This window comes from Octopus sinensis, linkage group LG25 (assembly GCF_006345805.1).
Source record: "Octopus sinensis linkage group LG25, ASM634580v1, whole genome shotgun sequence".
Taxonomy (NCBI): Eukaryota; Metazoa; Mollusca; class Cephalopoda; order Octopoda; family Octopodidae; genus Octopus; species Octopus sinensis.
The window spans coordinates 14,070,159-14,085,400 of record NC_043021.1 but is presented as its reverse complement, the minus strand read 5'-3'; the positions used below and the strand labels follow the sequence as shown (position 1 = coordinate 14,085,400).

Sequence of the window (15,242 nt, the reverse complement as noted above, 5' to 3'; positions counted from 1 at the left end):
TGGTTTTTTAGGTGTTTGTATGAGAGAATGTGAACTACAATAGCGTGATATCTCTATTTGATATGTTATAGCTTCTTCAGTTGTGATTGGTAGGTTTCTTTACTTAATCCTATCTGATCTGTGGTTTTTGTCAAAACAAGTGGCGAGACTCAGATCTGCGGTTATCTGTTTGTTGTGCGTAAGTCTGAATGTTCATTTAGTGGAATCTTTCTGGTGTTATGATTTTACATTCATTGCTTTTGAATTTTAAAACTGTTTTTCAAAATAAGTTTTGTTTATTCTTTGTAATCCTCATCGAATAACTTAAATTAAACTTGTTATGACCAAGTGATTTTTTTTTTACAGTGACTATAAGTCCTAATTTAAATTTATAAGATACTAGACTACCCGTGACCCATTAAGTCAGGGAGAAAGTCTGAGTTTCCCAGCAACGGAATTTTGTTTTGTGGGGGTTTTTTTTCCATTTTCAGGTTTTTTTGCATGCTTTCAACGAATATAACATTGAAATCACGTGTAAACATTCAAGGGAATGATTTGGCTGCTATTTCTTGCATGCCCTGATACCACATAACAGCTATTTTGGGTCCTTTATTGCAAATAGCTTCTAGAAATAGCAGCGAAATCATTGGAGGTGAAATGCACTCGAAAAAACACCTATGGAAAAATCTATTTCACACTGAGGTTATGAACAGGTCTTTTATGAAATATTTACTGTATTTTTTAAGTCATTTTCACTTCAAAATATTTTTTAAATAAGCAAAAACTTTTGTAATGGTATTCACTTGAAAATGATTTAAAAAAACATTAATATATTGTCTGTTTAAAGAAAGCTAAAATATAAATACTTACTATACAAACAACTTACATTTTGAAATCACATTCACTTAAAAATATTTCTAAATGATTAAAATATTGTGTTTAATAAAAGTGAAATTAGAAACATTTACTGTAACAAAAAAATCATATTTTTTCATTGTCAAGTCACTGTCTAATAGAAAGATAAGAGTTTCTTCCCTTTCAGGATGAAGATTATTTTCGGAATATTTTCCCATTTTGCACCGTTTTAGGTATTTATACCTGTAAACCTCTAATATCTTTAAAACTACTTGTCCGATTTACATGAAACTTGTTTTATTCCGTTCATATTAACAACTTAATTCATAGTATTTTCCCAGTATGCACCAGTTTGGCTGGGTAACATTGCAAGCAGGCAAGCAAGCAAGATTCAAACTGACTTTGAATGGATTATAGATAGATGTCTTCTCTCAGGCCAATACAGCTTCTGCAGTTTAGAGCAACCATACTTTTTGACTATTGGTGTTGTGTTATTAGTGGGTAATTTGATGCTAGTAGTTAATTTTTTTGTCCTTCATAATTCTTGAATGCTCATGGCATAGGCATGTTTTATTCCATTATCTTCCATTAGTAATTAACCTTGATGAGTTCTGTCATTCAAATAGTATTTATTTTAATTCCTGAGTCTCTTATTTCAAGTTTCTACAATTCACAATGATTGAACATGTTCTCAATGTCAAGACATAAACAGTATTGTAGAGTATTTCAATGTCAAGGTGTAAACAATTTGTAGATGTTGATGTTTATGTTAATGTTTTTTGATGATTAAAATATCTAGCAACAAGAGTAAATTTAGAGCACTAGGGTCAATGTAATTGACTTACCCACCACCTCTGACCTTGCTGGCCTTGTGCCAAAATTTGAAACCACGTGGCCATTGCCAGCGCCGCCCCGACTGGCCTCCATGCCGGTGGCACATAAAAAGCACCATCCAATTGCGGCCGTTGCCAGCCTCGTCTGGCACCTGTGCCGGTGGCTTGTAAAAAGCACCCACTACACTCACGGAGTGGTTGGCATTAGGAAGGGCATCCAGCTGTAGAAACACTGCCAGATCAGACTGGGCCTGGCACAGCCTTCTAGCTTCCCAGACCCCAGTTGAACCGTTCAACCCATGCTAGCATGGAAAACGGACGTTAAACGATGATGACGTAATATTTCAGGAGATGACAAGGTCCCAAACAGTGATTTTCTGGAAAAAGGAATTGAAGAGTTTTTATGACATGCACAGAAGCACTGCGTAAGACCTGTCCTTCATATAGAAGATACTAGAATCCCTCAAAATACTCCTGTATAGTCAGTTATTTAATCCAATCCCATGATGTGTCAGAAAATCATTACTGTACCCACAGATGTCCTTAATATTTTAGGATCCAGGGTAATGCCTACACAGCATAGATAGATTATCATTGAGCTCCTAGGCTTGAAGGGGCCCGGAGGTAACAGGCTGGTGTATACATGCCTTACATTACAAAAACAAGATTAACCCTTTAGCATTCAGATTATTCTGTCCAATGTAATGCTTATTTATTCACATTGTTTTAAATTAATCATGCATTATCTTATAGCTGAGATTTTGATGATGCGATTGTTTATTTTTACAATGACATTGTAGGGTAGGTGTGAGATGACAGATCTGGCTGGTTCAAGCATAAAACAGGTAGAATGTTTTGACCTGATATGGCTGGTTTAAATGCTACAGGGTTAAGGAATGACAGAAGCAACTGGAAACATATCTACAACCTAGGGAGCACTTTCCTCTCAGTTGTCAATCTTGGTATAATTAATTCTTTGAAAGGGTTCACAGTTCCTAGAGAAAGAGCTGAAATTAAAGCATGAAAACAAACTCTTTTCTAAATCAAAGACTCATTCCATGCAGTATTAGAAAATTAATATATTTGCTACGTCTGTCAGCTCTGCTGCAGGTCGAAGGGTGACAGCTATCCTGTTTGTTCTGAGCAAAAGGCATGCAAGGGGACACTGACACACAAAAGCTAAAATGTAATCAGTGAGATGTCATAATTATTTAGCTTAATTTTTTGGCTGTAATTGTTATTAATTTTATCAATTTTTTCTTTTTTTATCAATTCTTGTTTCCATTTATTTAGATCTTTTATCAGCTTTTATGAATTATATTTTAACCTTTATTACTGAACATTCATATGCTGTTCTTGATGGGAAAGTTCATTGTCATCATCATCATCATCGTCATCATCATCAAAATCAAGATTATCAGCATTATCATCATCATCACTATGACCATCTTAAATGCATGTGTATGTACGCAAGAGGGTGGGTGTGTGTGTGTATTTATATACAGTGAAATTGAAGAAGAATGCAATACATCGAAGCTGATTTTTGGACAGCTTTGACAGGTAGAGAAACACAGCTGCAGTCAATACAGCAACTTTGTGATTAATTTATATAAAAATTCCTCTCTCAATGCCGATACCAATTGCCAGAAGCTTTCTTGGATTCCTTCGTTTCCTACGAAGCAGGTAATTACTGTGTTTCTGCAAAATTATATATCTTTTTACTTTCATTTTTCAATCATTAGACTGCAGCCATGCTGGGGCACTGCCTCGATGAATTTTAGTCAAACAAATCAACCCCAGCACTATGCAAAATTTGTATATATATGTGTGTACTTATACATACAAAATTCATATATATATATATATATATGAAGAATATGAGGGGTTTAATTCACTTGTGATGTAAACAAATGGGTACACTGGGTAAGTGCTATAGTTGGTCAACTACAGCAAAGGCTAAATCTAGGGTTCTGTGTCAGGGTTCTGTTATAGCTTGTATATATCATATTAGAGGAAAAATCAAAACCAGGCAGTCCCACTGCATGCCAACTTAGGCAATTGTATGTATACACATATATGTATGTATATATATGTATATACATATATGTGTATATATATATGTATACACATATATGTATGTATATATATTTATGTATATATGTGTGTGTGTGTGTGGTAGAGGGAAGTTGGAAGGTATGAGAATTTTTATTAATCACAACAATTGTTTCAACACATCCAGCATTAATCTCTCACGGGTAGGATACTTAGCAACTGGTTCAGGATCATCTGGCGGTGAAGAGGTGTCTCATTCTGCAATGTATCTCCTCATTTCGTGTAAAGATAAGCAGCAAATTAAAGGATATGTCTTCATTTATACAGTAGATCAAAAATAGAATAACAGATGCAAAAAAAAAAAAAACCGAACCAAATACACAATACAGCGAGAAAAGTACTAAAAATAACCATTGACGGTAATGGACGTACATATACAATATAATTATTAGGACCCTTTAGGAATCCAGGTGCATCAACATGTAGGACAGAAGGAAATAACTAGATACAAACACATAAAGCTCACAGTGAAATATATAAAACATGAACTACAGACTTCAAGTGCTGTAAATGTCATCTGTGTTTACTGTTTGATATATATAAATATGTGCATGTGTGTGTGTGTGTGTGTGTGTGTGTGTGTGTGTGTGTGTGTATGTGTGTGTGTATTAATGTTTATTTCTATGTTCAGTTATGATAAAAACAATTAACCCAATGGGTTGCTCTGTACTTTTGTAGAGTACCAATTTATTGTTCTTATACAAGAATGTTGGTGACAGTAACCTCAAAGTTTCGTCCAGTTAAGCCACCATTGGACTATGATGCATTAGAGTTGGTTTTGCCTTTACATACTCTCTCTCTCTCTTACTTGTTTCAGTCATTTGACTGCGGCCATGCTGGAGCACCACCTTTAGTCGAGCAAATCGACCCTGGGACTTATTCTTTGTAAGCCCAGTACTTATTCTATCGGTCTCTTTTGCCAAACCGCTAAGTGACGGGCACGTAAACACACCAACATTGGTTGTCAAGCAATGCTAGGGGGACAAACACAGACACAAACATACATACACATATATATATATACATATATACGACGGGCTTCTTTCAGTTTCCGTCTACCAAATCCACTCACAAGGCTTTGGTTGGCCCGAGGCTATAATAGAAGACACTTGCCCAAGATGCCACGCAGTGGGACTGAACCCGGAACCATGTGGTTGGTAAGCAAGCTACTTACCACACAGCCACTCCTGCGCCTAGTATCTGTTAAGTTAAAAAATCATCTTTGGGTGCATGGGTTTGAGTGGGGTGGTACTTAGGTTTTTACTGAAAGGTCTTTCGGAAAGCACCTTTCAATTAAATTTAGTGTTATGCTAGAACTTTGTAAACAAGCCTCCTTTGTTGATTTTGGTATCATTGGATTTAATCCTTTTGATCTGACAACATAAAGTTGATATGAGTTTATAAATCATTTATCTTTTAATTGTTTCGGTCATTAGCGCTGTGGCCATGCTGGAGCACTCCCCTGAAGAACTTTAGTCGAATGAATAAACCTTAGGACTAATTATTTTTAAGCCTGCTGCTTATTCCATCAGTCTCTTTTACTGAACTGCTACATTAGAGGGATACAAACAGTGACAAACACTGGCTGTCAAGTGGTAGGGGTGGTGGTGGTAGTGGTGGTGGGGGGGACCAACACAGGCACAAAGGCACACACACACACACACGACAGGCTTCTTTCTGTTTCCATCTACCAAATTCACTCACAAGGCTGGCTTTTGGGTGGTCCAAAGCTATAGTTGAAGACACTAGCCCAAGATGCCATGCACTACAACTGAACCCAGAACCATGTGGTTGGGAAGCAAACTTCTTACTACATAGCCACATCTGCACTTATATATATATATATAAAATATATTCTTTTCTACTTTAGGAGAAAGGCCCAAAATTTTGGGGGAGGGGGGAGGGGGCAGTCGATTAGATCGACTCCACTACGCAACTGGTACTTAATTTATCAACCCTGAAAGGATGAAAGGAATACTGCTAAGCATTTTGCCCAGCATACGCTTTTACTTGTTTCAGTCATTTGACTGTGGCCATGCTGGAGCACCACCTTTAGTCGAGCAAATCGACCCCAGGACTTATTCTTTGTAAGCCTAGTACTTATTCTATCGGTCTCTTTTGCTGAACCGCTAAGTTATGGGGATGTAAAAACACCAGCATCGGTTGTCAAGTGATGTTGGGGAGACAAACACAGACACACACATATATATATATATATATACATATATATACGATGGGATTCTTTCAGTTTCCATCTACCAAATCCACTCACAAAGCTTTGGTAGGCCCAAGGTTATAGTAGAAGACACTTGCTCAAGGTGCCACACAGTGAGACTGAACCCGGAACCATGTGTTGGTAAGCAAGCTAATTACCACACAGCCACTCCTGCGCCTATACACAGCCACTCCAATGTTTCTGCCTTAATATATTTTAAATATGTAACACACGCACACATGACAAGAGAGAAGGCGAGCGGAAGACATAGACATAGTACGTGAAAGGAGGGAGTCACTGTAACAAGTGGAGGACCTAAGATATAGCGTTTGCAGTACTCACTCCTACTGAGCAGGGCAAGTCATTTTGAGGACCTCATATCACCAGAGATCCCAGTCATTTGTCATCTCATCCATTAGGCAGCAGCTCCTGAGGTCAGCACTTCATTCCATATCTTCCTAAGTCTTCCTCTTCTACTGGTTCCATCCAGCCACATTAAGTGACTGGCCAACCAGGATCTTCTTTATTCAGCTGTACCTGTTCCTACATGTCCCATGTCCATATCAGTTTGGTCTTCTTTCTCGAACACATCTGACACCCCTTATATCCAGTTTTTCAATCAACAACCACAGCAGTTATCTGCCCAGGTAATAAACCTCTCTTCTCACCTTTACCTAGTCACATGTTCCAAACTACCTTTAATTACCTCAACTTCCTCCTGCACCATACTTTCCCACCTTTCATCCTCTTGTTCTTTCCCATCATCATCATTCAACAAAAACTACTACTACTACTACTACTACTCATCTTGTTTCTTTTTTTATTTGTCTTACTGCATGTCAACTTAAGATTCTTTAGCCCGGGGTTGGGGTGGGAGATTGTTTGTGTGTGTGCACACGCATGCACATATGTATATTTGTTTCTCCACTTCTCTGTCTTATCTTTCAATCTCTTTTTGTTCCTAACCTTGTCTGTCTCCCCGCCTCTCTCTCTCTCTCTCTCTATATATATATATATATATATATATATTATATATATATATATATATATATATATATATCTTGTTCTCTCCCCAATGACATCAACAGTGACACCTGATCTCTCATAAATAAACTGATAATGATGCCCACTGCATATGATGCTAGATAGGGACATGCACACACACACACACACACACACACACACACACACACACACAAACACATATGTATACACACAGTCATGAATATATACACACACAGGCATGAGGATATAAGAGGCTAAGCTACACACTCCACCCCTAAAAGGCAGATATAAGCAGGCACATAAGCATGACTAAGCTACACCCACCCTAAAAGACACACACAAGGATATATATATGTACAGGGTGTGTAAGGTATTTGAGGACATACCTTTTTTGGGTCATTGCTGCACTTTTTGCTCACTCTGTATAATCTTTGTTTCAGAAAATAATAATCGCACACCCTCAGCTTACTCAAGAAATAAAGAATCAAAAGCCCTCAGTAGGAGAGCAGACAAATCACAAATCCTTTCAGGTAGCTGGCCCTGCTCAATCTGTAGGAAAGGTGTTGGTAGAAACTCCATAAGATGTACTTGATGCAAGCTATGAACCCATAGGAGCAACAATATCAGAAAAAGGTTAACTGGGAAAATAGTTTTTGTGTGCGGGAGGTGCACAGGTGCAATTAACGCTAAAAATTTACAAAAAAATAGACTCTCAAATGCCAGTGGGTAAGCTAGAGGTAGTTGATAGCTTCCATTATTATCTAGGTGACCAAGTCAGTAGTGGAGGTCGATGCACCGAGAGTGTAGCTGTAAGAATAAGAAAAGGCTGGACAAAGTTCAGAGAGCTCCTACGCCTGCTGGTAACAAAAGGCCTCTTGCTCAGAGTGAAAGGCAGATTGTATAATGTCTGTGTGCAAACAGCCATGCTACATGGCAGTGAAACATGGGTTGTGACAGCCAAGGACATGCATAGGCTTGAAAGAAATGAAGCTGGTATGCTTCGCTGGATGTGCAATGTCAGTGTGCATTATATTACTTAGAATGTATGAAATAAGGGATAATTAAAAAGTCTGAAAATAAGCATGGACATTTACAACGAAAGGAGAGGCAATGGATTACAAGACATGATAAGCAAGAGAAAATTTTGTATCCCTCTACACCTGCCCTTGGACAGGGGAGTGCACTGTCACTTTCTATTTTGTATTATGCCTCTGGAGTAAAGTTATAGTTAGCAGGAAAGAAGATAGGACATTAGTGCTATTGAGAAAATGGTCATAGTCACTATTCAAAAAAATGGACTGGCTAGGAATTCCTTACAGTATACCTTTGTAAACCGTGAATGCACAAAGTGTGTTGCAGGGTCACAGGCAGATTGATAAGTAGACGACTTCATATGTGGCAGGTACAGGAGCAGCAGCGCAAAGAATTACACATGAGATAATTTCTTTCAAATGCTTGGAATGTTCCACTGAAGTAGTTGATAGCTTTTGTTACCAAGGTGACCTAATTCAGTGTTTTGCATGAGGCAGAGGGCTTGATGGAGGGCTCTGAAGGTCAAAAAGTAGAGCAGACAGATTGTTGTATTTAATTAAATTCATATAGTTTTAAACTGTTTAACTTTGTTACTACGGGAATCAGATATATCCACTCAAAATTTCGTTATCTTTAACTACAGAATGCAGTTTAAAAAACCAATCTCTCTTTTGTTGAGGAATATCATATCTGAAACTGTCCTCTGTTGAGATACATCAAGTTTACTTAGGCAATGTGACTTGTAGAAAATAACCAATTCAGATTTTTGGTAGGTATTTAATATCATTACCGGTATAACCATAAAATTTTATTTCTCAGTTAAAGGGTTAAACTTGTCTGACAGCATGATGAAGAAAGAAGAATTATGTGGATGCAAATCCCAATTTTATTTCTACTCATTAATAAAATAGTGAGGACCAAAAGGATTTCATTATTTTCTGGGGTTGTATTCTATAGTTTGAGAACCTCTGTAATGGAGGCGGGTTTGCCAAAAGCATATTTGTCGGAGTAATTGGGACAATGGGAGGGTGAATAAATTATTAAGTGTCAAGTGTTATGTGTAGTAGTTTAGCAAGTAGGTGTGAGTCCAACTTCTGGATCAGTCAAGCAATATGAACTCTGGCTCACTATGAACGAACATGTGGCACCATAAATAGAAGAATACCCCCAATGATTGGCACTGGCATGGTTGTATGATAAAGAAATTTGCTCTGCAATCATGTGGTTTTGGAACCATCATCATCATCATCATCATCATCATACAACATCCATTTTCCATGCAGGCATAGGTTGGATGGTTTCACAGGAACTGGCAAGTCAGAAGGCTGCACCAATCCTCTCTGTTTTGGCATGGTTTCTATGGCTGGATTCCCTTCCTAATACCTATTTCTTTATTACCCACAAGAGGCTAAACATAGAGGGAACAAACAAGGACAGACATAGGTATTAAGTCGATTACATCGACCCCAGTGCGTAACTGGTACTTAATTTATCGACCCCAAAAGGATGAAAGGCAAAGTCGACCTTGGCAAAATTTGAACTCAGAACGTAAAGACAGACAAAATACCAGTAAGCATTTCGCCCGGCGTGCTGACGTTTTTGCCAGCTCGTTTCTGCCTTCCTAATACCAACCACTTTACAGTGTGTCCTGGGTGCATTTTATGTGACACCAGCAGCAGTGAGGTCGCCAAGTAACTTGTAAGACAAGCCCCCTCAACTGAGGTGGGGGGGGGGTGGTATCAAGGAGCAGAAAAAAAAGAATTTTGCATTAGAGGGGAAACATGGCTGCCTCATGCGAGGAGAGAGGGGAGGTGGGGGGACTCTCCTGTTGTAGATGAGAGTTCTGTAATTGCTCGCTGAACAACCTGCTCAGAGGATGATTCGTTTATAAGTGATCAAATTTTTGTGCCGTACATTAACTCACTTCCTCCATTGAACCGATAATATCTGCATGGGTGCACAGTGTACCATGTGTCAGACATCAAAATAATTGCAGGGTAACATGAAATTAAGTGTTTTGTTCAAGATCACTGTTATGATATATATATATACACACACACCCATGCGAGTTTGCTGAAAAGTTCCTGGCTTTGGGTAAAAAATACAGCAGGGTCAGTTAATTATGATTTTATTCAAAATATTCCCCTCTCAGATTCACACTCTTATTGCAGTGGTCCTTCAGTCTTTCTAAGCCCTGTAAAGGAACTCAGAAGGTTGGGCCTCCAACCAGGTCTTTCACAATACTCCTAAAGCCAGGAACTTTTCATCACCCCCTTGTACACACACACACATGTGTATATATATATATATATATATATATATATATATACACACACGCGCACACACAACAGACCTTCTGCAGTTTCCAACTAACAAGTTTCTGCATAGGGCACTGGTTAACCAGGAGCTAAAGTAGACAACCCTTAACCCCACACGGTAGGACTGAATCACAAATCATGTGAAATCATGTGATAGCAATGCAAGCTTCTTAACCATTCAGCCCATCCTTGCACTGGTTGGAATTCAGTTATTGGCCTGGTTTTATACACTTTTCCCATTATCATCATTATTATTATTACTTTTTTTTTTTGTTTGCTGTCTGTTAATTACATTTCTATTTAAGCCATAGTGTAGTTAATGTATTTTCAATGCGAATCTGATACATAAATTAATTCTTTATTCGTTGAACTGTGGCTCAGGACAAAAGTTTGTTATCTAATGAAATTCTTTCCTATGATCTTATTTTTTTACATCGTGAGTGAATAAACTTTCATTTATTTTTTCCATATCTAAAACTGTATGTATGTATGTATGCATGTGTCTGTGTTTGTCCCCCACCACTGCTTGATAAAGCATCCCCATAACTTAGCCAAAGTAAGTTACGGGGACATAAATAAACACACCAACATCAGTTGTCAAGTGATGGAGGCGGGATACAAACATAGATGCAAAGACACACAAATATACATACATATATGATGGACTTCTTTCAGTTTCCATTTATCAAATCCACTCACAAGGCTTTGGTCAGCCTGAGGTTATAGCAGAAGACACTTGCTCAAAGTGCCACACAGTGGGACTGAACCCGGAACCATGTGGTTGGTAAGCCAGCTTCTTACTACACTGCCACTGAGTCATACCAGTACTTTATATATATATATATAATCTGCTTGTTCATTTGCCTGTTATACATTGGTTAGTAGAGAGGTGAAGTGAGAGAGAGGTGGAGTGAGAGAGAGGTGGAGTGAGAGAGAAGTGTAGAGAGAGAGAGAAAGAGAGAGAGAGAGGAGGAAAAATTAGAGAAAGGTAATTAATATTAATACACTTGGCCAAATGGTCACGTGGTCAGCTGAAGGTAGAGGTAAAGAACAAGAGAAAAAGATGACAAGAAAAAAGAGGGAGAGAGAAGTGTTAATGATGTGTGGTGATGGGAAACAAGGTCAAAAAGTTAGCTGAAGGGAAAGGTAGATAGAGAGAGATGGACAGGAAAGACAGTTGTATTGAGAGAGACATGGATAGCCATAGTGGTAGTGGTGGTCGTGTGTTGATTATGAAAAGTATTTTCATTTTATAGCAACCAATGCTTAATGCATAAGTGCAATTATTTATCGACTGATTATTTATTGACCCTAACCCTAACCCTTTCGCTACCAACCCGGCTGAAACCGGCTCTAGTTCTTTAGTATTAATGTCTGGTTTTCATAAGTTTTAAATTCAAATTTTCCACCAAATCTTAGTCACAATTTATGTTCCTAACACTAGCTCAATGATAACGATGTTATTTTACTAGCATCTCAAAAGAAATACAGTAATGAAAGGGTTAAAAAAATTGGTATTTGGTTATCACAAGAAACACAATTGCAAGCTGCCTGAGAAAGGATGCTCAGATATAGAGCATGGATCAGAGAGGAACAGCAAGAAAATATAGTAAAAAGAGGTAAAAGACAACACCGACAGAGATGAGAGGAAATGAATGTAGATGAACATCAAGAATCTTTAAAGAAAGCCAAAGATAGCAAAACTATGAAGGCTATAAAAATGCAAATCAGCCTTTCTTACTAGAATAGGTCCTCTTAATTTTTTCCATTCCTTGGAATTTCCATGGGTCCCACTAGTGTGTGTGTGTGTGTGTGTGCACATGTGTGTGTGTAGGCATGACTTTGTGGTTAGAAATCTGTTTCCCAACCATGTGTTTTCAGGTTCAATCCCACCATTGCAAAACTCCTTGGGCAGGTCAGTCTTCCACTATAGCTCTGGGTTGATCAAAATTTTGTGAATGTATTTCATAGATAGAAACTGAAGGAAGATCACTGTAATATGTGTGTGTGTGTACCCTCGTCTTGTAAATGAGCATCACCATCACACAAGTGAGGTTGTTTGTTTCCAGTCTCCTGTGAAAACATGTCTGGCCATAGGGAAATATTACCTTCCTTGGAAATGGGTGAGGGTTGGCAACAGGAAGGGCATCTAGTCATAGAAAATTTGCCTTGAAAAATTCCATCTGACCCATACAAGCATGGAAAAATGGTCATTAAATAAAACTGATATGTGTGTATGTGTATGAAATGAACTTCTTTCAGATTCTATCTACCAAAGCAACTCACAAATCTTTTGTTGGTCCAGGACTATAGTGAAAGACACTTGCCCAAGGTGTCGTGCTGTGAGAAAGAACTCAAGACAAAATGGTTGAGGAGCAAGCTTCTGAAAAATACAGCCAGGCTTGCATCTGTGTGTCTTTGCGTGCATGTGTGCATGTGTGTGTGTGTGTGTGCATGTGTGTGTGCAACTGACAAATGAGGTGGGGGCCTGAAGACGCTAGGCTGGCTAAATCATAAAGAATTATTTTATATGTCAAACTGATGTGTGAACAATATTAAACTGTCCCACATTTAATGAAGAATATAATTAAGAGAGAGAGAGAGAAAGAGAGGAAGGGAGGAAGATAAAGAAGGGAAGAGAGAAAGAAAGGAAGAAACAAAGAAAGGAAGAAACAAAGAAAGGAAGGGAAGGTGGGAGGGAGGGAACAAAGGAAGGAAGGAATCCTGTCATGGAAATGTTTCCATTGCATTTAGCTCTCTGCATATCACTCACTCGTCTAACTTCTCTTTTGGGCATGTGACATTGATTAAACAAGGAAGAGGACTCTGTACTTAATATCCAGATAACTTGCTTAGAACAAAAAAAAAAAAAATTATAAAAATGAAAAATAAAATGAATTAAATGAAATAAAATAGAACAATGCTTAATTTTATTTAGTAATTAATCATTGATAAAAATAAAACAAATTTGGACTTGCTGTCTTTATTGCTGTTTGAGATAACGAAGTTGCTGTTCAAGTTGTTAGCAAACATACAAATGAGCATATCATGTAAACATATAATGTGACAGTGAAAGCATGAGGCCTAGTGGTTAGAGTGGTTTACAGATGATCATAAAGACACAAGTTCAATTCCTAGAGGTGGTGTATTTTGTCCTTGAGCAAGGCATTTAATTTTCACATTGCTCCAATTTATTCAGCTGTAATTAAGTACTAACCAAATACTGCTGCAATTCTTTCTCTCTCTCTCGGTGCTATATCTTGGGTCGATCCATTAGATCAAGAATGAAGGGGGCAAGAGAGTGCCTATGTCTGCTTGCAACTATGTAAACACCTAAAACGATTCCTGAAAGCATGGCACTTCATACCACTCATGAATGGTAGCTTGCTGAGATGCTGTGTATAGGTGGGCACTCCATTGGTTACAACAATCAATGGAACAGCCTGCTCGCGAAATTAACGTGCAAGTAGTTGAGCACTCTACAAACATGCATACCCTTAATGTAGTTCTTAAGGAGATTCAGCATGATACAGAATGTGACAAGATTGGCCCTTTGAGCTACAGGTACTACTCATTTTTGCCATCTTGTTGGACTGGAACAACATGAAATAAAGTGTCACTCCAAAACACACGACACTGCTGGGAATCAAACTTTCAACCACTAAGCCATGTGCCCATAGTGTATAATGTGGCAAAAACTGCAGTACATAATGTTTTGGTGGTTGGATGGAGTGAACAGTGGTGAGGAATAGCCACAGATCCCTAAGGATTAATCAAAATATATCCCATGTGGGCACTTGTAATAAGTATCATGTAACCAGGAATTCAATACTCATATTATCCCCTCTGATTGGGTAACCACATATCTTGTCTACAGCAAGATACCTGTTTCTATCCCTCTGTCACACTCTAACCTCTTATCACCTGGCGCAAGGCCACTGTCTTCAAAGCCCCTTCCCTCTCAAAGGATCTTTGTCTTGCAAGTTACTTGGTGACCTTGCCAACAAGTAACCTTCGTAAACCCTATGCACATCATCACAACAGTTGGTTGACCTATGACTATGATGTGAATAGGGTTTGTAAGGTCTCTGCATTCTCTGTGAATATTATTGTGACCACTTGACATTGACCTAGTTCTCCTAACGCCGAATCTGTTCATCAAATAGTAGTAATTGGCATTTAGTAGTGACAATGCTGTCCTCTACATTAATTCCTTATATGGAGCTCTGAAACCCCCTTTACCCCATTTCTATAATTAGAAAATCTTTATTGTCTCCGTCCACTTATTCTTCCTTCTCAGAACCTTACAGGAGTCTGGAACAACCGAATCTTAGTCGGTTAGTTGATGTGCTCCACTACCTCAAATGTTCTTAAAATTTAAATCCACATCTTTGTCTATATGTATACCTTCTCTATAATGTTGCCACTTGATATGAAAATTTTTGTATTAATGGAAAACCTCTATAATTGGCTGATGAGTGCTCAGCATTTTGAAACTGTTGTAATACTTACAACATTTAATAAAATGATGTAGTACGAAACGATCGTACCAAATTACCGGAGTCATTCTTGTTGCTTATTTTGATTATAATCACCCCACGGATTTTTATGGATAACACCATACAGAATTCTGGTGCATCTAAATTAAGTACCATATTCATTTGAATCTAAATTTTTGCTGAACTTATATATATACATACATATACGACAGACTTCTTCCAGTTTCCGTCTACCAAATCCACTTACAAGGCTTTGGTCAACCCAAGGCTATAGTAGAAGACACTTGCCCAAGGTGCCACACAATGGGACTGAACCCAGGACCATGTGGTTGGCAAGCCAGCTATTGCAGACATTTATCAATGGCGTCTCTCATTGTTTTGATAATGCCATTTT

At 38.1% G+C, this 15,242-nt stretch overlaps 1 protein-coding gene across 5 annotated transcripts in view; it reads left to right on the top strand.

The window, feature by feature from the left end:
- LOC115224234 (glutathione hydrolase 1 proenzyme-like) overlaps nucleotides 1–15,242 on the top strand; it is a 165,201-nt gene that overhangs the window by 98,532 nt on the left and 51,427 nt on the right. Inside the window, exon 1 of one of the 5 annotated variants that reach the window (XM_029795021.2) lies at nucleotides 3,225–3,350. The exons of the other annotated variants lie outside the window; for them this stretch is intronic. Coding sequence (XP_029650881.1) covers nucleotides 3,295–3,350 — 56 coding nt within the window. The 5' untranslated portion in view covers nucleotides 3,225–3,294. Of the gene's footprint in view, nucleotides 1–3,224; nucleotides 3,351–15,242 lie in introns of those variants that run through there. 5 annotated transcript variants of the gene reach the window in all.